The 23894-nt window shown below is 41.4% G+C and overlaps 1 protein-coding gene across 17 annotated transcripts in view; it reads right to left on the bottom strand.

Annotated features, from left to right (window-relative positions):
* IL1R2 (interleukin 1 receptor type 2) overlaps nucleotides 1-23894 on the bottom strand; it is a 34818-nt gene that overhangs the window by 8368 nt on the left and 2556 nt on the right. For 7 of the 17 annotated variants that reach the window (XM_053306611.1, XM_053306614.1, XM_053306612.1 and 4 more), the window contains 4 exons: nucleotides 14855-14895; nucleotides 8222-8352; nucleotides 7846-8104; nucleotides 5688-5862 (listed from right to left, as the gene is read on the bottom strand). In XM_053306611.1, the coding sequence (XP_053162586.1) occupies nucleotides 5688-5862; nucleotides 7846-8104; nucleotides 8222-8352; nucleotides 14855-14868 (579 nt within the window). In that variant the 5' untranslated portion in view covers nucleotides 14869-14895. Of the gene's footprint in view, nucleotides 1-5687; nucleotides 5863-7845; nucleotides 8105-8221; nucleotides 8353-9042; nucleotides 10002-14854; nucleotides 14912-20639; nucleotides 20782-23894 lie in introns of those variants that run through there. The other 10 variants (XM_053306621.1, XM_053306625.1, XM_053306620.1 and 7 more) reach the window with 4 other exon arrangements.

The following is a 23894-nucleotide window of genomic DNA, read 5'->3' as shown; positions in this document are numbered from 1 at the left end:
GAATCAACAGCCATGACCCACTGGAAGGGAGAGACCTAGATGGGACTTTTATGCAAAGCAGGTTTTACCACGAGTTTACAGGGAGGCTTTACTGTGAACTCGAAATTGTCCCAATAAACCACCGCATATAGTGCACCCCCCCCACCCCAGATATAAATCAGGCTACACTCTAATGAGCAATGAAAAACCCAAATTGCGTATGAACTGTTCCCCAATAACGTGCAGGGACTTCGGGGTAAATTTAGCTGGTATGTGAATGCATCCCCTTCATTCCGGAGGAGATGCAAATTAAAGGGCTTCAAAAGCCCCATGTGAAAAGCATCCTGGGGGTCTAATTTGTGGCATAATAGGTTTGCTGTAACAAACTTTGTGCTACTTCCAAGCAAAGCAATATCTCAGTTCAGCTTCTTATACTGGAGCTGGGGCGGGCAGTTACAAACCTACTCTGATAAGCCACACACAGCTAAGCCTGGGTAACCACAGGTAGCTGGGCAAAGAGCCACCTTTTAAATGTAGTGGTGGCATTTTATTTTAGCAGGGGGACATTTAGCAGGGGAATAGCGAACATCTCTGTTCAATCCAGCATAGCATTATTCCCATGGCTATTGTGTCTGTTTTCAGACTGTGAATGCTTTTGGGACAATAAACCTTCTTTTCATTCATTTTGGTATATAAACTAGATTGGGAGCTTTGGAAACATAGTATAATAATCTTGATAACTACTACAAGACGACCAGAAACAAAGGGGGAAAGGGATTCTATATCACCAGTAGTCCTATACAAAAGGGAAGTTCCACAGCCCTTTTTCTACATAAGCTGCATCTCATTCCTCCATTAAAGTTACAGAGATCATGTCCTTCTTTACCTGTTGCTACTCTAGGGTTCATGAGCGAAAGCATGTTCTTTTGAAGGCCTTTCTGTTTTATTTGCAGTATGAATGGAGACTTTTTTTTAGTTAGTTATTTGATTTATATACTGACCCTTCCAAAGGTGGCTCAGGGCAGTTTGCATTAAAATACCAAACAATTAAAATAAAAAACCAATTAAAAGCAGATTAAAATTACAATTAAAAGAAGATAACATTAAAACTAAATATCATTAAAAGCCAGTCTAAAAAGATGGGCATGTGATACTGCAAAATTTTCCATTGTGCCTATCAAAGTGAGTCTCTCCATAAGACTTTGGGGCTTTGCTTTCCAATACTAGTGAGTTAATACTACCAACTACTGTGTGTGGTTTGGCGGAACACTGACAATCCCATCACAGGAGAGCAAACTCAAGAGAAACAAATTGTGACTGGGGGATGGGTCTAGCTACAATTGAGCAAGAGGGCACAAATGCCCCTGGGCCCCTGAAGAAAAGTATGTGGGGGGGTCAACCAACTGGATGACAGCTTGCTCTTTGCTTTCCCCATCCCACTGCACCACACTTCTCTGAAAAAGAAAAGGAGGGACAGGAACCCATCTTCACTTTCTGTTCCAAGGCCCCCTGCAACCTTGCTCTGCTCCTCAACAGGGGTCCAAGATTTTTATTATTATTATTATTTCTTGTTTACACAGTCAGACAGGTGTTATTGACTGGTTTGTTTTATCCAGACACCGAGTCCTTCCCAAGGACCTGGGATGGCTGAATTTTATTGTCAATTGTTATAAATATCGTCGCAGAATATAGGCTGTTCCCAGTAAAGCTGATTTTTGTAATTGGCTGATGGTGATTTCTGTGGCCCCTATGGTGTTGAGGTGCTCTTCAAGGTCTTTTGGAACTGAACCCAGGGTGCCAATGACCACTGGGATTATTTTGGTCTTTTTCTGCCACAGCCTTTCAATTTCAATTTGTAGATCTTTGTATTTGGTGATTTTTTTCTATTTCTTTTTCTTCTATTCTGCTATCCCCTGGTATTGCTATGTCAATTATTTTGACTTGTTTTTCTTTCTTCTCAACTACAGTGATATCTGGTGTATTGTGTGGCAGATGTTTGTCTGTTTGTAGTCAGAAGTCCCATAATATTTTTACATCTTCATTTTCTTCAACTTTTTCAATTTTATGGTCCCACCAATGTTTGGCTACAGGTAGCTTGTATTTTTTGCAGATGTTCCAGTGTATCATCCCTGCTACCTTGTCATGCCTTTGTTTGTAGTCAGTCTGTGCGATCTTTTTACAACAGCTGATGAGGTGGTCCACTGTTTCATCTGCTTCTTTACAAAGGCGACACTTGCTGTTTGTGGTGGATTTTTTGACTTTTGCTCTTATTGCATTTGTTCTTAGTGCCTGTTCTTGCGCAGCCAGTATTAAACCCTCTGTTTCTTTCTTCAAGTTGCCATTCTTAAGCCATTGCCAGGTCTTGGTGATGTCTGATTTTCCACTTATATTGTGCAAATATTGACCATGCAGTGGCTTATTTCTCCATTATTCTACTCAATTCTTGACTTGTTCTTTCTTGTAGGCCTGCTTTCTTTCATTGGTGTTGAATAGTTTCTCGTTATTGACCATTTTAAGTGCATCTTCTTCACTGTCCTTTATATATTCTTCAAGGCCTCTTTTCTCCTCCTCTACTGTTTGATGGACTTGCAGCATTCCTCTTCCACCTGAGCTGCGAGGGAGGTATAGTCTATCTACATCACTGCGTGATGTAGAGCATGATTGATGGTCATTATTTTCCTGGTCTTACAATCTAGTGTCTCTAGCTCTGCCTGAGTCCAGTCTATTATTCCTGCAGTGTATCTGATAACAGGTATAGCCCAGGTTTTATGGCTTGTATGGTGTTCCCGCCATTGAGTTTGGACTTGAGGATTTTTCTAACCCTCCTGATGTATTCACTTCCAATTTTTCTTTTAACTTCAGTGTGTGAAATGTTATCAGCCTGGAGAATGCCCAAGTATTTGTAACGTTCTTTCTCTTCCAGATTCTTGATCTTGCTTCCATTGGGCAGTTCTATTCCTTCTGTTTTTGTTATTTTCCCTCTGTTCATTATTAATGCAGCACACTTGTCTAGTCCAAACTCCATTGCTATATACTGAATATACGGACAGTGCTTAGCAGTGATTCGATTTCTGACTGGGACTTTCCATACAACTTCAGATCGTCCATGTACAGCAGATGGTTGATTTTACTTGATGTTTTAGATGTTTGGTATCCGAGGCCTGTTTTGTTGAGTATTTGTGAAAGTGGGGTCATGGCGATTACAAACAACAGAGGGGATAGTGAGTCCCCTTGGAAAATGCCTCTTCTAATGCTGACCTGTCCAAGTGTCTCGCCATTGATTGTTAACTGTGTACTCCACATGCTCATTGCTTTTTTTTATAAATATCTGAATGTTTTTGCTGGCACCAGTTGTTTCTAAACATTTTAGTATCCATGTATGAGGCAATGAATCGAAGGCTTTCTTGTAGTAAATCCATGCAACACTTAGATTGGTTTTTCTTCTCTTGCAGTTTTCTAAAATCATTTTATCAATCAGCAGCTGGTCTTTTGTGCCTCTGGTGTTCGGGCAATTTCCTTTCTTTTCAACTGGAAGCTGTTTGTTAGTTAATAAGTGTTGCATGACTTCATCTGCTATTATTCCAGTTAATAATATGAACATGATTGGCAGGCAGGTTATCGGTCTATACTTGGAACTGCACCATTTGTTGGGTCTTTCATGATGAGATGAGTTTTTCCAGTTGTTAGCCATTGTTCAATATCATCTCCTTGCAAAATGTGATTGAACTGTTTTGATAGTTGTTTATGAAGGCTTGTTAGGTGTTTAAGCCAAAAGCCATGCAGTTCATCGTCGCCTGGCGCAGTCCAATTTTTAATTTTCTTTGCTCTTTCACTTATTAATTCTGGTGTTACCGTATTATTAGATCTTGCATTTGTTGGTTACATTTTTTGACCTCTTTCATCCAGCCTGCTTTTTTATTATAATCTATTGGATTGTCCCATAATTTCCCCCAGAATTGCACTGTTTCTTCTTTATTTTGTGTTTCTACGTTTCTTGCAGTTTCTCCTTCTATGCTTTGGTAGAAACGCCTCTGATTCGACTGGAATTGGAGATTCTGCCTGTATTGTGTAATTCTGGCTTCATACCTGCTAATCTTCTTTGACACTGCTGTTATTTGCTGCTTTATTATTTCCAGGACTTCTCTAATTTTCCTTGAATCTAGGTGGTATTTTTGGATCAGATACTGTTTGGTGTTTTCATTCTTCAGCTTCTTGTCTTTCATATCTTTCAATTTACTAGCATCTGATCTAAGCCTGGAGATTTTATTTTCTAATCTAATCTTCCATTTAGGTGATGTACTGCTTTCTTTTTTTACAGGTCCACTGATCTTATATCCAAGCTCTTGTGTTGTTATTGTTGCTGCACTGTACATTAGTTGGTTTGTTTCTTGAAAATTATTGGTTGTTATCTCTGCAAGTGCAGCATTGACATCTTTTAATGCCTGAGCGAGTTGTTTTCTGGCAACTGTTTTTAGAGCTGGAAGTCGAACCCTGGTGGTTGTTTGGTTCATGTGCTCAGTTATTTTTTGCTTTAGTTCTTGTTGCTTTTCTGTTAAACGGCATTTGGGTTTTTGAGATGAAGGCAAAGGGGTGGTTGCCTGGTTTTGATTTTGAAACAGTTCAGCAACAGTGGCATCCTCGATTTCCAACACCTCCTCCACCTGCACCTGAGCAACTGCTTCAGTTGGTGGTAATTCTTCTTCCATATCTTGAGCCTGTGTTGCTCTTTGCAGTTCTTCCAGCTCAACTCCTGTGAATACTTTATTTCTTATTATGTATCTTCTCTGGTCTGCTAGCCTTTGTTCTGTTATTTCTGTATCTGGATGCTTCTCTTTCCAAATTTGGTACATTCTTTTTAAATAACCTCTTCTAGTTGGACTAGACTTGTAATAGCAGATCATTATTTCCTTGTTGGCAGTTTTCGTATATATCATCATCATCATCGTTATTATTTTTATTCATTATATTTCTATACCGCCCTTCCAAAAATGGCTCAGGGCGATTTACACCAAGAAATAGTAAATGAATAAGATATGGATCCCTGTCCACCAAAGGGCTAACAATCTAAAAAGAAACATAAGAGAGACACCAGCAACAGTCACTGGAAGTACTGTGCTGGGGGTGGATAGGGCCAGTTACTCTCCCCCTGCTAAATAAAAAGAATCACCAAATTAAATGGTGTCTCTTTGCAAAGTTAGCAGGGGTTAATACTGAGCAGGGCTTCAACTCTATAGCATTCCAAGAGGGCTCATTTCCCTAGCTGCTACCTCACAATGTCAAAATGAAAAGCTGCACATATTTATAATGCAACTGAATCCACACATGTAAAAAAAAAGTCTGTTTTGACTTTTGGACAGATGTTTTGGACATCTGGACAGTAGTGGATAGCCTTGATCAAGGGAAAAGTGGATTTTAATGGCAGGAGGGTTTACTAGACAAAGACTTCCAGTCCTTACCATAAGGTTTAGGTGTCAACATTTAAAAACCTTACTGCAGCCCTTCTGGATCAGACCAATGTCCTACCTAAGGCCAGTTGGGTTGGTATGTTTTGACCAGCCCTCCCATGTCTCACTAACATTCTACATTTAATTTTTAATCTTGTGTGAACAATCATTTCTTAAATTTGGATACTGAAATCTCGGTTCAAACATCTGAAAAGCCACGTGGAAATTAGTAGTAATAGTGGAAATTGGTAGTAATAGTTATACCTTGTACCATTTGAGTTCATAGTTTGTATTCATTTGAACAAAACCTTCCAAACTAGGACAAACCACCTTTTCAGCAAGAGATATGAAGGCCTTCTGGGGATAGGCGATTTCATGGGCAGCACTATCCTCTACAACTGCTAGATGAATAGACACATAAACACAGTAGGAAGAATTCCTGCAGAATGAAAGAAAATGGCAGAGGAGGAGAAAGTGGTGTTTGAAATACAACGTTCACAAACAAGAAAGCATTAACATTTCTTTTTAATATTTTGTTTAATAACTTTAAACCAAACATGAACAAAAACTACAGGCTATGTAAACAAAAACCTATCTACCTACCTATCGACTACTGTTGCATGCATTTCCTCACTTCCCTGAAGCCGTGTTCCGACATTGTGTTGTGAATGTACAGATGTCTGTAAACATGTGCACTTTCTTGTGTGACTGACTGCACATGTTAAAAGTGAACCTGGGTACAGGCCATTCAAATGCAAGGCATGGATAGGAAGTGTACTTGTTTTCAAAACAACATTTGACTAACTGTACCTGTGTACACAGTACACTCATTGTATGGGTGTTGAATATAATGTATTGTTCAATTCTTAACAAATTATTATTGTTCAAATAATGTGTGAATAGGCTTTGAGTGGGGCAAAGTTCCAGGAACACAGTGCTTGTTGGATTCTGGCTTCTTCTGGAGGACAAAGCACTGCAGACTAATGATGTCTTTGTCAATAAAATTGTTTATTTACAAATTTGCATGCTGATGAGATTGAAATAGTTGTTACATCACATATAGAGTCTATATCCTGCACCCTGTCTTAAGCCTTTCAGTTTTGACTCACCAGCATTTTTCTACGTACCAGTATTGTAACCTTATGAAAGTATGATTACAGCTTTCAGAGAACATTCTATCAGAGAGATCCCTAGCACTTCTGACATTACTGCTGTCCCCATGGTTCTTTGGGGAAAGTAAGTATTGTTTGTAGGTTTATCTTGGGGAAAGAAAATGACTTCAATTTGCTAAGTTAGGCATGTTTGCACTGTGTTCAGTGAAGTTTACTCCCATGTAAATGTGAATAGGACTGCAGCCCAAGTCTGTGATGCAGATATTCTGATCAAAAAGAACACCTTTTTCCTGCAATTTCTGCTGTGGAATAATTCACATAGATGCAAACTGGACTTTTCATTTGTAATTTTTGCCACGTGTTTGTCCAAAGCATTGCAGCAAAAATTATTTTGCATCAGAATTGAACTCAGTAGCTGGCTTTTTCACTAGGATTTCATTCACATATCTTTATCCTCTGTGGTGAGAGGCATCCTTCCTCAGTCAGTCATAAGTCACATATGAATCAGATTCACAGATTTTGCAGTTGCACCTGGAACTTAAAAGGAAAGTCCTGCATACTGTACTGTTCAATGCATACATTTAAACTGGGCTCAGTGGAGTAATATTTTGATGTTAGGTAACAGAAGGCTGATCACATCCATGCTTTCCTGCACTGCAGCCTTTGCAATATCAATATTCTTGCAACTGTTTTCTGAACATGCAGTTGTGAACATTACATAGAGGATACTGACAGAAGAGGTGTTTCATAATCCAGATGATCTGTGCAATCAAGGCACCTAAATATTACTATTTTTGAAGAAGAAGAAATAAAGTAAATAATGCAATAAATAATGCAACATGTAGCCCAATGGCAGGGAAGTGGATTTTGTATGTGAGGCTCTTCACACCACACCGCCAATATAGATACTGAAACTTAGTCAATCAAAGCATGACTATAATTTAACTTTATTATTATTTTTAAAAATTACAATAAATAATGCAACATGTAGTCCAGTTGCAGGGGGAGGGAGGGAGGCAGAGGCAGAGTGCTGCTTTTCATACCACACTACCAATATAGGAACTGAATCTTCGTCTAAGCAGTGTAAGAGTTAAGGACTTAGGTGCACAGTTAAACCAAAATAATTGTATGAGCATGACTTCAGATATATGGTTTTTACTTTATAGCTACTTACTTCCCAATATGACCCTTCTCGATAGAAAGTACCACAGATTGGTCTCATTTAAAATATATTGCCAGTAAGAGTCTCCAGTGAGCTTTGCATAAAATCAGTGCTGTGTTACATGTTTAGCTTGCCGAACAAGGTTTACCTTTGAATGCAGATATATTCCCCAGCATCCTCCAGAGAGGCTGGTAAGAACCAGAGATCTCCATCTTGCAGAAGAATTCTTGTTTCTCCAATTCCTACAGGGATCATTGCTGTCAAATTATTTTTATACCAGGTGAAATTAAGGTCCAGATCCAAAGTGTCCATATGTTCATATTTGAAAAGAGAGTGGTTTAGAATCAGGGGTTCTCCTGCCAGTGCAAAGGTAGATCTGGAATGGGCGGTGTGATCCTGGCAGTTATCTACATAAAAGAAATAATTACTTGGTGTGTGTGTGGGGGGGGGTGTTTTGTTTTTTAAAAAAAGAAACATAGGAATTGTCTGACCCAGAATTTGACCAAGATTATTACTGATTTCACCTGCAATTTCCACTCGCTGGATTCGGAAAGCAGAAGCATCCAATGTATTTGTGCTTAAAAGACACAGCATCTGGAGCAATATATTCCGTAGAAGACAGCAAAGAGAAACATGAGGAACACCACATTGAAACCTGCAAACGAGAAGGGTGTAGTCAGTCGTTGCCCACTCAATTTGGAGATATCTTTTTGGAGCTCCCAAACAATCACCACCTGAATAAGTTTGGTGTCATCTGGAGATTTTGCCACCTTCATGCTTTATCACAATTTCTAGATTATTATTATTATTACATTTATATCCCGCTCTTCCTCCAAGGAGCCCACTACATACTTGAGTTTCTCTTTCACAACAACCCTGTGAAGTAGGTTAGGCTGAAGAGAAGTGACTGGCCCAGAGTCACTCAGCTAGTTTCATGGCTGAATGGGGATTTGAACTTGGGTCTCCCCGGTCCTAGTCCAGCACTCTTAACTACTACACCACGCTGGCTCCTGGTTAATTAGACAATTATGAACAAATTAAAAAGCACTGATCCTAATAGTTATCAGGGATACCCTACTTCTTTCTTCTCTCCTTTGGGGAAATTTTCAATTTCTTCCTTCCTCTATTTCCTGTCATTTAACCTATCATCAGAAATACACAATTTAACTGGTTATTCATAAATGAACCTGTCCCCTTATCCCATTACTGCTCAGTGTACTCAAGAGCCTTTGGTAAGAGACTTTTGTCAAAAGCTTTTTGGAAGTCCAAGCATCAGTGTCAAATGGGTCACTTCTGTCCACAGGCCCGTTGACACTCTAAAACATTCAGGAGCCAAGTATCTTACCTTTGTAGGATCCATGCTGATTCTCCTTCAGCTAGGCTTGTTCTTCTATATGCACAATAATTTTATCTTTAAATATGCTTTCCATCAGTTTATGATGATGGAGCACCTGAACACATGTTAAGATAACTAGCCTGTAATTTCCTGGATCCCACCCTTCCAAGGATCTCTTTTTAAAAATTGGTGTTACATTGGCTGTTTATCAGCCCTTTAGCAGATAGCCCAGTTTCGATCTAAAAATGCTTAATACGGTACATTAGTCAAACACCAGTTCCCTGCTAGTTCCATTTGTTGTATTTTTGATATGCAAATTAAACTCGACTCATGAGCTCTAAGCAAGGATGTAAGCAAAACTATGAATAAGTGGGCACTTTCCCCCTCTTCGATGTAATCCTCTGAATAAAGCTGACCATGCTTTATATTCTGGATCACATGAACTCTGCTTGTATGCGTCTCTGCATTTAATGAGGAGTAAACCCTATATGTTAATTGGACAACCTAGGTCCCAGAACATGAAAATCTATCTATTATATTAATTCTCCTGGATGTGCCTTGGAATGTGCGTCCCAGAGCCCAGCTGATTGGCTGGGCGGCGGATGTGCCTGATTGGCTGAGGCATACCCAGGAGAATTGGTTGCCGTGGAGGCCAGAGGTGGTGGGCCCGGCCCAGCCACGGAGGCAAGGCCCAGGAGGGGAGAAAGAAAGTGGGGGGGGAGGTTAGAAGTGGCAGTGGGGAGGAGAGGTGGCTGGGCCCATAAGCAGAGACTGGGGCAGAAGTGGGGGGAGAGATAACAACCGGCCCCAAAGAGTGCACAGATGCTCTGTGCGGGGTCAGCTAGTTATATTAATTCTCCTGGGTGTGCCTTGGAATTTGCGTCCCAGAGCCCAGCTGATTGGCTGGGCGGCTGACGCGCCTGATTGGCTGAGAAAGAGCGCACAGATGCTCTGTGCAGGGTCGGCTACTATGTCTTATTTTCTGATACAGGAGACTTTCATGTAAGACAACCCAGTCCACCCAGGTCCCACAGACCATAAGGAAAAGAAAAAAGCCACTCTCCCAATGGGAAACAAGAAGAGCAAAATGAGTGGAATAGTTTGGCACTGGGAAATATTGGAGTGAGAGCTGTTACATGTTCTCTTAGTAATAGGCATGGTTTTTGTTATCATAAATGGCAGCAGAGGTAGGCAGGATCAGGACTATGACATGGGTGAAGTGTCTTTGCCTTTGCCATGGCCCTAAGTAAGATTGGGCCCTTTGTGGCTACTACTGGGCACCAATGGGCATTTCCCTCCTGGAGCAAATCATAGCTGTAGAGAGACTGAGGGCCCCAGTTTTGATTGAGGGTGTAATGAAATGGTGCGGGACCACTTTTATGCAAACGAGCTTAGAACCCTAGAGAGCTATCAATTGTAAGAGTGAGTTAGAGAGACAGTAAAAAGTTCAGATAGAGTGAGGATTTGGGTCTGATTAGGGACAGTGTCAAGGTGGAGATGTTCTGAGACTCAAAGCATACAACCGTCTGAAATAAAGACTAGGTGAAGTACAGTCCTGGGAAGGAATTTGGTTCAAATGTACAAAGCTTTATGTATGGTGTATTAAGGAACAAAGTACTGTGAGAAGTTAAAACAACTTTGTAACCAAGCAATATATCAGGCACAGTGGGGAAATGGCTTGGCTACCAAGCCAGAGGATGGCTGTTCGAATCCCCACTGGTATGTTTCCCAAACTATGGGAAACACCTATGTTGGGCAGCAGTGATAATAGGAAGGTGCTGAAAGGCATCATCTCATACTGTGCGGGAGGAGGCAACGGTAAATCTCTCCTGTATTCTACCAAAGACAACCACAGGGCTCTGTGGTCGCCAGGAGTTGACACTGACTCGATGGCACGCTTTACCTTTTACTAAACAGTAGTGTAAATAAACAAGCAAACCTCAGAAACCAAGTTAAGTAAATATTCTTGTTTTGTTTTAAAAATACATCTAACTGAGTGATTTCTGTCAAAAACCCTTTTCATGTCTGCAAAGCCATGTTATTAGGCTAAAGAAATAAATGAGAGAGAGAGAGAGAGAGAGAGAGAGAGAATTAATGAATATATATGTGTGCCAAAGTAACATCTAAGGGGGAAACAACTGAAAATATACTTCACACACATCCCTGACTCAAACACCTACATGAGGTTCCCTGTAGTTGAGATATAAAATTGAAGAGAGCTGCTTTGGGAAGAAGAATTGATCTTGCAGCAATGAGCATAAATTGTCCCCTTTGCTAAACAAGGACTGCCTTGGTTTGCATTTGGGTGGGAGACTACAAATGAACGCTGTAAGATATTCCCCTTAGGAAATGAGGCCATAGCTCAGTGGAAGAGCATCTGTGTGCTTTCATGCAGAAGGTCCCAGGTTCACTTCTTGGCATCTCCAGGTAGGGCTGGAAGAGGCTCCTGTCTGAAACCTTGGAGATGCCACTGCCAGTCAGCATAGACAATACCAAACAGATGGACCAGTGGTCTGCCTAAGTATAAGGCAGCTTCCTATGGTTCTATGAGCACAACAGGAACAAGTGTGTTATTAATGTAATGACAGCGTGGTGTAGTGGTTAGAGTGCTGGACTAGGACCGGGGAGACCCGAGTTCAAATCCCCATTCAGCCATAAAACTAGCTGGGTGACTCTGGGCCAGTCACTTCTCTCTCAGCCTAACCTACTTCACAGGGTTGTTGTGAAAGAGAAACTCTCAAGTATGTAGTGCACCGCTCTGGGCTCCTTGGAGGAAGAGCGGAATATAAATGTTAATAATAATAATAATAATAATAATAATAATAATAATAATAATGTGGAGTTTGATTCTTACCTTTCTCTTGAGATTAACAGCAGGAGTAGAGGGAGGGTGGTGTGGAAAGGGACCAAGCTGCTTCCTAGTCTGCATGTTTTTTTTTTAAATACTATTGCCTGATTCACGCTTTTCAAGATGGGGTGAGCTACAAATGCTAAATAAGCAAGCAGTGCCCACATATTCTCTTTAGGAAAGTGAAAGGCAGTCAGGGCTACTTTTTATACCATGCTGACTTGGGAAATGGGAGACTGAGGGTAAAGGCCAGTTTATTTTTATTTTATTTTTACATTTATATCCCACTTTTCCTCTGAGGAGTTCAGAGTGGTTAAACATGAATATTGACCACTTGGTGAATGTAGCATCAGGTGGCGATTTGCATGCATGAACAAAGCATCCCAAATCAAAACACCACCTTTAAAACTTGTACACCACCTCAAACACTGTTTTTCAACAGAGCTAGCATCATGCAGTTAGTCCAGAATGCAGCGGCAAGATTGGCCTCTGGGTCATCTCAGAGAGACCATACCACTCCTATCTTAAAACAGCTACACTGGCTGCCAGTAAGTTTCCGGGCAGAGTACAAGGTTTTGGTTATAACCTAAAAAGCCCTAAACAGCTTGGACCCTGGGTATTTAAGAGAAAGTCTTCTTCGCTATGAACCACACCGCCCATTGAAATCATCTGGAGAGGTTCGTCTATAGTTGTCACCAGCTCATCTGGTGGCTACTCAGGGACGGGCCTTCTCCATTGTGTGTTCCAAAGTCCTGAGACTTTCCTGCTGAAATAAGAGCCTCTCCATCTCTTACAACTTTTAAAAGGGCAGTAAAGATGCATTTGTTCACCCAGGTTTTTAATTAGATACTGTTTTAATTGTGTTTTAAAAGTTTTAATTTTAATTGTCGAACTGTTTTCTTTTATTGGCTGTTTTTATTGTTTTGTAAAATGCCCGGAGAGCTTGCGTTTGGGGCGGTATAGAAATAAATACATGAATAAATGAATAATGTTTTCACCTGAGGGTCAGCATTGATTTATGCAGATATGTGCAAGTAGGTAGATGCTGTAGAAACAACTGGATGTATTGCTGGGGCTGCTTGAACCTCAGCATCCTGGTGAGTAACTAGAGCAACCTGAAAGCTGTAGCTGCTGTTGAGAGCGTCTGAGAAAGCACAATCAACTGGAGGAAAGCAGCAACATCAGTTCTTCTACTCAGCACTGGGCAGGCTATTGGAGGTGGCACCGCAGTAGCGCCTAAAGCAGGTAAGGGACCCTTGTATGTGTCCCTAAACTATCTGCATTTATACAGCTTCATCAGGTGACAAAAGAGATCAGCAAGTGAACAAACCAAACCAAAACCACCCACTAAATCAATATAGTAGAAATTATGTTTTTTGATAGCATCTGGAAGCACCACTTATTTTCTCAGAAAATGCTATACTAGTTCATCAATCGTGTCCAATAGTGATAGCACATGATCTAATTTCCGCAGGCAATCCTTTGCAATTTGCAGAGGCAATTCAGCCCTCTTCCAATCCAATGGCACCCAACCTATCTCCTGCCAATACCATTGTTGTTCTTGCTGCCGAGGAATTTTTTTTTCTCAAAGCCAGCTCTGTGTCTCAGCATCAGAGCACACAATAAAAATTCCTGATGCTGAAAAGGCTTCCCACTATCTCTGCAGTGAACCCAGAGAAGCCCCAAGAACTGACAGTTCACTACACTTCAAGGTTCCTTGAAATGGCAACAAATGTTGTCAATTTCACCATCTTTAAAAAAACAATTTAATAATAATAATGGCAGCAATTGGGTCTGGAGAGGTGAAATTACACACACCCACACCAACATAACCTTCTCCACCTTATATGAGATAAAATTGCTACAGTAACTTTGCAGCTAAAAGATTCAGCTGCAATTGCTGCAGAATATTGTAAAAATACAATAAATTAGCACTTCGGGGAAAAGAGGTTGTCAATGGGAAAGCTATGGGAAGCCTAAAGATGAGCATCACATGGATTCTCAGGAATACAAAGAGTAAATTAATGGTGTCAATACCAAAGCTACTGTGGAAAGTATCCAGTGAGAGAAGGCTTGTTTGAGGCAGAACTTCATGATGAGGCAAATCTGATGCAGATATTCTTCTAAAATTATACTGGGTAGCATCCAGACTAAATTTGTCACAATCAAGTCTCATTGAAATTAATTAGACTCATGACTAGCTTGTCTCATTCATTCCCATGCTTTGTCATGACTTAAATATCTGGATTCTGCCCACTGAATTTTGCTGAAAGATGAATGCTGGCATCTTTATGTGTAACACCTGCTGTATAATCCTGCTGAGTCCACAACGCAACCACATTACCAGTATAGCTTTTGAAGCAGCTTAACTCTAAAGACAGTCTGAGAAAGGAGACCAGAAAGCTGGAAGTCCACATCTCTGTTTGCAACAGGTTTGCCAATTTATGCCATGCATAATTATTTTCTCTGTCATTCTAACAGTTCATTTAAACAAAAGTAGAATTAGAAAGAGGCATCAACTCTCAGGATTATGTTGACCACACAGAATTGACAAGAATTCTGACATTTGATAGTGTGCTGAAAATTTTCAAATGCCTTTCATAATTAAAAGTGTATTCCATGAGTCTTTCATTCCTTGGCTTAAGTAGCAATTCATATTAATGCTAATTTTTACCTCACTAAACATAGTTCTATGAAGCTCTCAAAATATCTAGCACCTAGTTATTAATCAGTTCCAAAACCCATCAACATTCATTCCCCAATCCATACTCAATTACTAAATTTTTGATAAAACAAATTTGTTGTAGTTAATTATAGAACAGACACACATATCAGGAGGTATATAAGTATGATGATAGATAGGTAGATAGTCATTACTCTAGTTATTTATTCCATTATCTCCCCAAAGAAGTTTTCAAGTGGTTTCTCCTATCCATCCCACATCAAACATAATATTTTCCTACATCTGCTTACCTGTACTTTTGCATTCTTCTGCCTTAGGATTTTTCAATTATCTGTGGAGTACACCATCTATTGAGTAAAGTGGATCTCAGTAGAGAGCTTTATACATACACACACACACACAACACAGAATCCTAAAAAAGAGAATTTCCCTAGGTTGTCCAATCAAAATGTGTTTTGTCAGAAGAGATGTTTTAGGTTCACCTTTTTCATGGCTATGGGAACCATGTGCAAATGTATTGCCCAAAAATATGAGCACATTTCCCCTTTTTGGGTGATGCTGCATTTCCAGTGGGGGAGAACAATTTGCAAATAACCTCAAAACCAGCAGACAACAAGGAAGAAGGTTCCAAGTTCCCTCCCTCACATCTTCAAGATAGGGCTGAGAGAGACTCCTGCCTGAAATCCTGGAGAAGCCACCGCCAGTCTATGTAGACAATACTGAGCTAGATGGACCAGTGGTCTGACTCAGTATAAGCAAGTTTCCTATGTTCCAATGTGCCCTTGGCATTGCCAGCCAGTACTCTACTTCAATAAAGATTTGTTTCTTTATTGTTAATTTTGTATGCTGCCTTTCATCAAAACAATCTCAGTGGTTCACACAGAAAAATTAAAAAAAGACTATAAAAATTACAAAATTAAAATATTAAGCTAGAATATAAAAACATAGATCTGAATAAAAAGATTTAAAATACAAGCACAATATAACCATACAAAATACAAAGCAGCAGTAGCAGGGACAATCATATAAAGCCTGGGTAAAAAGCCAAGACTTCACACACTTTCTAGAAACTGTGATGGAGACCGAGGAGCGAATAGCCACCGGGAGAGCATTCCAGAGTCTAGGGGCAGCAACAGAGAAGGCCCTGTCCCATGTGCATGACAGCCAAGCCTCTCTCATTGTAAGCAGCAGGAGCAGAGCCCCCACAGGTGACCTCGTCAAGAGGGCAGCAACCTTTGGGAGCAAGCAGTCCCTCAGGTATCCAGGGCCAAACCATTAAAGGCTTTAAAGGTCAAAACCAGCACCTTGAATTAGACCTGGAAACAATTTGGCAGCCAGTGCAGCTCTTTCAAAATGGGTGTAATGTGATCCCAGCAGGCAGCCCCAGATAAAATCCTAGCTGCTGCATTTTGCACTAGCTGCAGTTTCTAAATGTTCTTCAAGGGCAGTCCCACATTGAGCGTATTACAATAATCCAGCCGTGACGTGACTATGGCATGGGTAACTGTGGCCAGTTCTGCTTTCTTGAGAAAGGGCACACTAGTTGAAGCCATCCAAAGGCACCCCTGACCACTGCCTCCATCTGAGCTTCCAAAAGTAGAGCCAGGTGCAGCAGTTCTCTCAAGCTGCATACTTGCTCCTTCAAGGGGAGTGCAACTCCATCCAGAACCAGTAGAATCTTCTCATCCCAATTGGCTCTCCTACTGACCAACATTACCTCTGTCTTGTCAGGACGGAGACTCAGTCTCCCTTTATTAGCCCACATCCAACCCATCACAGCCTCCAGCCCCCGATTCAGGACATCCACTGCCTCCCTAGGATCAGGTGACAAGGAGAAATAGAGCTGAGTGTCATCTGCATATTGCTGACAACTCAGTCCAAGTCCCCGGATGACCTCTCCCAGCAGTTGCATGTAGATGTCAAACAATATGGGGGACAAGACCGAACCCTGAGGGACCCCATAGGCCAATGGTTATGGGGCCAAGCAGTAGTGCCCCAGCACCACCTTCTGGACCCTCCCCACAAGGAATGACTGGAGCCACTCCAACCCAGTACCTCCAATTCCCATGCATGAGAGGTAGTCCAGAAGGATACCATGGTCAATGGTATCAAATGCCACTGAGAGGTCCAGCAGAACCAACTGGCACATACTCCCCCTGTCTAGTTCCTGGCGTAGGTCATCCACTAGAGCGACCAAGGCAGTTTCAGTCCCATATCTGGGGCGGAAGCCAGATTGAAAAGGGTCAAGATAATCTGTATCATCCAAGACCCTCTGCAGGTTGAGTATCCCTTATCCAAACTGCTTGGGACCAGAAGTGTTTCGAATTTTAGACTTTTCTGGATTTTGGAGTATTTGTATACTGTAATGAGATATCTTGGGCATGGGATCCAAGTCTCAATACTGTACACAGTATTTTATTTTTTTAGGTTTTATTTAAAGTATAAAAACAAATAAGCATTGAATTTACGATAACTGCAAGTAGCTGTAAATGTAATGAAAACTAATTGTGAGAAAATTTTCAACGCAATAATGTTGCTGGTCATGTTAGACTCAAACATGGCATTTTAGGTGGAGATGAAATTCAAATTTCATGTGAAAATAATGTTTTGTAGGTGCTGCAGGAGCATGCCGTGGTAGTTTCCGGATTTTGGAGCATTCCAGATTTTGGATGTCCGGATTAGGGATACTCAACCTGTATCACCTTGCCCAAAAGGGGATGGTTAGAGACAGGCCTATAGTTGTCTGGGTTGGAGGGCTCAAGGGAGGACTTTTTAAATAATGGTCTTGTAGAAGATGAAGATCCTATGATTCGTAGGGATGTCATCAAGTTGCAGAATCTTCAGTTTATGAGTCAGTTTAAATTTAAATACATCTGCAGATTATCAAAGCCTCAGTGAAGATGCTTTTTGGACCAATTCAAGGAAATGTAAGGTAACATTAATGGAAAGAAATGCCTCAACACTTACAGGCAGGATCTGCAAAATGTTAATTGTGCAGCTTCAAGTGCAAGTATTCCGTATGTCATAACAGAAAGCCACCTTCACCACTTAGAAGAAAAGAAGAGGGCGGGGGTGGGGGGGGAACTCCTGGCCAGTTCTAAAATGCCAAGAGGTCATAACATTATAAGCCAGAACTGAGAGTGGGAGCTTTAAGACTTCCCTAGGAACAAACAGTCATCTGGCTGCCCAGTGAGTCAGGGACCTTTACATTTTAAATGCCTGAAGTGATCATACCCACAGAGTGGATGTATCACATTTATTTTAGATATGTTTCTTGCCTCATCTGTCTCTGGGTATAGTGTGGGAATGGTACTGCTGATTCAGCCTCTCTTTTGCTGTGCATAAACAGCAACTACCTCTGACATTTGGGGTTTATCATAAGCAATCACACTTGTTGGCTGCTTTCTCAGGGAAATGTGGGCATTGTGTCCTAGGCAGAAAGGATCATTGGCAGACACAGCCTGAAGAGGTGGTGGTAGCAGCAGCAGCAGAGTGTACAGCAAACTGCTCAGCACCCCCAGCACCTCCAACAGACACCCTGTGATACATGCACCAACAATAGTCAGGGAGCACCTGTTGCATGTTACACATATATGGACAGTTTCATATATGTGGTGTCTCTCTCATGCGTGCCTGATGAAATAAAGATGGCCACCATTACCAAAAAAAAAAAAAAAAAAAAAGCAAGCCTCATTCTCAGTATGTATTCAAGTCTATTTTGTTGGGTAAACTTGGTTGGAGAGGTATCAATTACAGAACATAGGACAATCTGTGATTACACTGTTTTCATTTTTAGGCAATATAATCCAATGTAGATAATAAGAATTAAAGGTAAAGTGTGCCGTCAAGTCAATTTCAACTCCTGGCGCCCAAAGCCCTGTGGTTTTCTTTGGTAGAATACAGGAGGAGCTTACCATTGCCTCCTCCCGCGCAGTATGAGATGATGCCTTTCAGCTGCCCAATATAGGTGTTTCCCATAGTCTGGGAAACATACCAGCGGGGATTCGAACCACCAAGCTTCTGCTTGTTAGTCAAGCATATCCCCGCTGCGCCACTTAAGGTGGTCTCACAAGCATTACAGGTGGGGAATTATTAAACTGAGTGGTCATAGTTATGACCATTATGCAAGTAATATAAACAATATTTGCCAGTGTTGCTCTTACTTTTTCAAGAAGTCAAAGTGACATGAAATTACTTCCAAAGATATTGGCTTTTGTGCAAACACATGTGAAAGAGAACAAGGGTATCCTGCATACAGGAAGGGACTTTGGCTCAGTCATTGCATTTGCACAGTGGTATCCAGCAGCGCTGTTCTGAGCAGTATATGGCTCCTCCAATTGTGGTGAGCACCCAGTAGCTCTGCAGGCTCCAAAGGTAAAACTCAGGCCTGTGTCTGGGGTGGCTGGTTTGCAAGAAATTGAAGCGTGAACTTTGGTTCTGCTGAGCCAAAGTAATTGAATGGAATTGTTTATTCTGTAGTCAAGGCCTAAGGAGAAGGGAAATTTACCCCGTCCTGCCTTGGAGTTGTTTATGCATTGTGCTATGCTAATGGACCAGCTTGTCCATATTTGATTAAATATGTTAATCATATTTAGAAGGTCTTAGAAAACCACATTTTAGATATCAGTACATACATGCATTTGGAATACATACTTTCACACAGTAAGTGCTGAATTGCTTTTACAGGATATTTCCTGATAACATTTCTTATATGCTATTTTCCAATAACAATTCTTTGCATGCTATCTCTAAATAACATTGAAAACGCCAACGAATTGAAAACGCCAATGAAACTTTGGAACTGACCACAGACCGGTCAAGCCGTGAGTAAACAGGATGGTTGCCATCTGGACTTGTAAATAAGTCAGGCCTGGGACCCATTATGCCAGTGATGGGAGACTGGGGGATTGTTTGCATTAGGATGGCCACTTTAGCAGATTTGATTTGGCTGTTTTTGATTTGAGATACGACAGGAGATTTGGGGAGAGGTTATAAAAGAGGACATGCATACCCCTCCCAGGGTAGAAATGGGAACATACAGAGGAAAGGAGAAGCTGCCAGGGGAAGCTATTGAAACCCAGGGAGCTGGATGTCAGCCTTGACAAGAGAGAGACGTCCCCTGCCCCTTGGATTATTATTATTTTTATTTTTACATTTATATCCCGCTCTTCCTCCAAGGAGCCCAGAGCGGTGTACTACATACTTGAGTTTCTCTTTCACAACAATCCTGTGAAGTAGGTTAGGCTGAGAGAGAAGTGACTGGCCCAGAGTCACCCAGCTAGTTTTTTAATGGCTGAATGGGGATTTGAACTCGGGTCTCCCCGGTCCTAGTCCAGCACTAATTAATCCATTAATCCAGCAGGATTAATGGGTGAACACAGCTTGTGTTCCCTAGCCATTCCTGGGCCTTTCACCTAAGCTGCCTGTACAGTTTCCAGCCCTCTCGGTGTTTTTCTTCAAGGCCTCCTGACCAAGCTACAGATGGTGTGGACAAATTTGTTAGTACCCTTACAGCTCATTGAAAAAGCATTTTATGCCTCCTGAAAAGCGATTAAATGAAAAGCAATTGTCCCATGTATACCTGCATGCCTTTGATATGTCAAAAAAAGCAAGTGGGAAAAGAGATAAAGTATTGCTTATTCTACAAAGATATTCTAAAGTGTCCTGGACACATTTGTTGGTACCCCTAGAAAAGATCATAAATAATTGGATTAGAGTGATTTTTCAAATTAGCTGTTTTCTTTCATTAGTATCACACATGTCTCCAATCCTGCAATCAGTCATTCAGCCTATTGAAATGGAGAAAAGTAGTCACTCTGCTGTTTGGTATCATCATGTGTCCCACAGTGAACATGGAGCAGAGAAAGCAAAGGAGAGAGTTGTCTGAGGAGATCAGAAAGAAAATGATAGACAAGCATGTTAAAGGCAAAGACTATAAGACCATCTCCAAGCAGTTTGATGTTCCTGTGACAACAGCTGCAAATATTATTAAGTTCAAGGTCCATGGGACTGTAGCCAACCTCCCTGGATGCAGCTGCAAGAGGAAAATCAACCCCAGAATGGGCAGAAGGATACGGTAGTGAGAATGGTAGACAAAAAGCCAAGGACAACTTCCAAAGAGATACAAGCTGAACTCCAAGATCAAGGTCCATCAGTGTCTGATCGCACCATCTATCGCTTTTTGAGTGGAGTCCAGGAGGAGTTCAGGAGGACCCCACTGTTGAAAGAAAAACATAAAAAAGCAAGACTGGAATTTGCTAAAATGCATATTGACAAGGCACAATGCTTCTGGGAGAATGTCCTTCTCCCAGATTTGTGGAACAAAATATTAGGTTCAGGGTCCCATCATTTTTGTCCATGCCATTTTCATTTGAGTTATTATTAGAAATATTCTGTTGCATCAAAACTCTAAAGCAAAGTCTGATTTTTGTTAAATGTGGAATAAACAATGATGGGTGCCAATTACTTTTGTCAGTTTCAATATTGCAGAGATAATTGTGGGTTCTTTTTTTGTGGAGGGGTACCAACACATTTGTCCACATGTGTAGCTGTTTCCCCTTCCAGCTGTCCTGCCAGCTCTTCGACCTTGGGGAGAAGTGCCAACTATTTTATTTCATTTCATTTGGGACTAATTTATGTTCATTTCAGGACCAATCTGTCCAGGGCGGCTCAGGAGTTCATAGCGGCCATGACAACTATGGGCCTATCCCCAAGTAGTCTTGGGACCAACACACATTGCTGGTCACACGCTTGATTTGATCTTTCACTCTATTCATGTAGTGTTCCGTGGGTGGGGAATCCTGTGATTTCCACATTGTCATGGGTGGACCACCATATGGTTAAGGTTGGATTCACGGTCACTTCCCACCTTCGCAGGGGTGAGGGACCTATTAGGATGGTACACCCTGGTGGAGAACTGGAACAGCAAACTCACGGGGGCAATAGACATGATTGCTCCTAAGCGTCCTCTCCGACCCACTTCAAAACTGGCCCCTTGGTATATGGAAGAATTATAGGGGCTGAAGCAGCAAGGTAGATGACTGGAGCACAAGTAGAGAAAGATGACTCAAATCCAACAGACTGCAACATAGAGCGCTTTTGAAGATCTATGCTGAGACGATACGTGTGGCAAAGAAGCGATTCTTTTCTGCCCATGTTGCATCCGCAAGTTTACGTCCGGCAGAGTTGTTCAGGGTTGTGAGGGGGTTACTATGTGCCCCTCCTGCCTTGAATTAGAATCTGGAACCATTGATTACCCGCTGTGATGTGTTTAATAAATTCATTGTGGGGGAAATCTCTCATATTCGGGCCGATTTAGACTCTTCAATTACTTCAGTGTCTGATGTGGAGGTGTCCAGTGACTCCTCTTGTGTGGTTCAGTTGGATCAGTTTCAGTTTGTGACTCCTGAGGATGTGGATGAGCTGCTTGAAACGGTGCGGCCTACCACCTGTTCTCTTGACCCTTGCCCAACATGGCTTATATTATCTGTCAGGGGGTTGTTGTAGAAAGCCAGGTAGAGATCATAAATGCTTCCCTGAGGGAAGACAGGATGTCTCCTTGTCTTAAGGAGGCAATTATTAGATCACTTCTGAAGCCTGCCTTGGATCCCTCAGAATTGAGCAACTAAAGGCCTGTTTCCAACTTTCTATGGCTGAGCAAGGTAACTGAGAGGGTGGTGGCCTTCCAGCTCCATGTGGTCTTGGAGGAAACTGATTATCTAGACCAATTTCAGACTGACTTTTGGGTGGGCTATGGGGTGGAGACTGCCTTGGTTGGCCTGATGGATGATCTCCAATAGGGAATTGACAGAGGAAGTGTGACTCTGTTGGTCCTTTTGGACCTCTTGGTGGCTTTCGATACTATCGACCATAGTATCTTTCCGGAGCTTCTGAGGGGGTTGCGAGTGGGAAGCACTGCTTTGTGGTGGTTCCGCTCCTACCTTTCAGGCAGGTTCCAGATGGAATCCCTCGGAGACTACTGTTCTACAAAATTGGAACTTTTGTATGGTGTCTCTCAGGGTTCCATATTGTTTCCGATATTAACATCTACATGAAACCTCTTGGATAGATCATCAAGAGATTTGGTACAGGGTGCTATCAGTATGCTGATGATACCCAAATCTATTTCTCCATGTTAACATCATCGGGAGAGAGCATAACCTCCCTAAATGCCTGCCTGGAGGCAATGATGGGCTGGATGAGTGATAAACTGAGACTGAATCCAGATGCTTATTGTGTGGTGTTGAAACTCAGGAGATGAGTTTAATCTGCCTGTTCTGGATGGGGTCACACTTCCCCAGAAGGAACAGGTACGCAGTCTGTGGTGCTTCTGGATCCAAACCTCTCCCTGGAGTTCCAGGTTGAGGCAGTGGCCAGAAGTACCTTCTATCAGCTTTGGCGGATACGTCAGCTGCATCCATTTTTTGAGATAAACAACCTCAGGACAGTGGTACATATGCTGGTAGCATCCAGAGTGAATTACTGCAATGCGCTCTACATGGGGCTTCATTTGTTTGTAGTCCAGAAACTATAGTTGGTCCAGAATGCGTCAGCCAGGTTTATCTCTGGGTCATCTCGGAGAGATCATGTTACTCCTGTACTGAAAGAGCTACACTGGCTGCCGATAAGTTTCTGGGCAAAATGCAAGGTGCTGATTATAACCTATAAAGTCCTAAATGGCTTGGGCCCTGGGTGTTTAAGAGAACATCTTCTTCATTATGATCCCCACTGCCCATTGAGATCATCAGGAGAGGTCCGTCTGCAGTTGCCACCAGCTCGTCTGGTGGCCACTCAGGGATGGGCCTTCTCCACTGCTGCCCCAAAGCTTTTAAATGTGCTCCCTGCTGAAATCAGAGCCTCCCCATCTCTGACAACTTTAAAAAAGTCTTTAAGGACGCATCTGTTCACCTAGGCTTTTAATTAAACAGTGTTTTAATAGTTTTAACATTAATTGAAAATATTTTAAAATTTTAAATTGTTGTAATGTGACAATCTTTTCTGTTATTTATTTTGTTTTAATTAATCTTTTAACTTTTCTGTCATTTATTCTATTTTAACTAATGTTTTAACCTTTCTGTTGTAAACCTGTTGTAAACCGCCCAGAGACGTGAGTTTGGCCGGTATAGAAATATGCTTGCTAAATTAATTAATTAATTAATCAATCAATCAGATCAGTCACTCCAAAATCACATCATGCCCCAAAGAAGCAGAAGATCTTTCTCAGATTCACATTTACCATATATATTCATTATTCAATAAAATGGACATTTGAAGTTGAATACTACAAAACTGTTCTATTACTTCCCTTTTGCAAGCACATTAATAAAAAAT

Source organism: Hemicordylus capensis, chromosome 3, assembly GCF_027244095.1.
Source record: "Hemicordylus capensis ecotype Gifberg chromosome 3, rHemCap1.1.pri, whole genome shotgun sequence".
Taxonomy (NCBI): Eukaryota; Metazoa; Chordata; class Lepidosauria; order Squamata; family Cordylidae; genus Hemicordylus; species Hemicordylus capensis.
The sequence above is the reverse complement of the archived record's forward strand: the minus strand, read 5'-3'. Positions and strand labels throughout refer to the sequence as shown.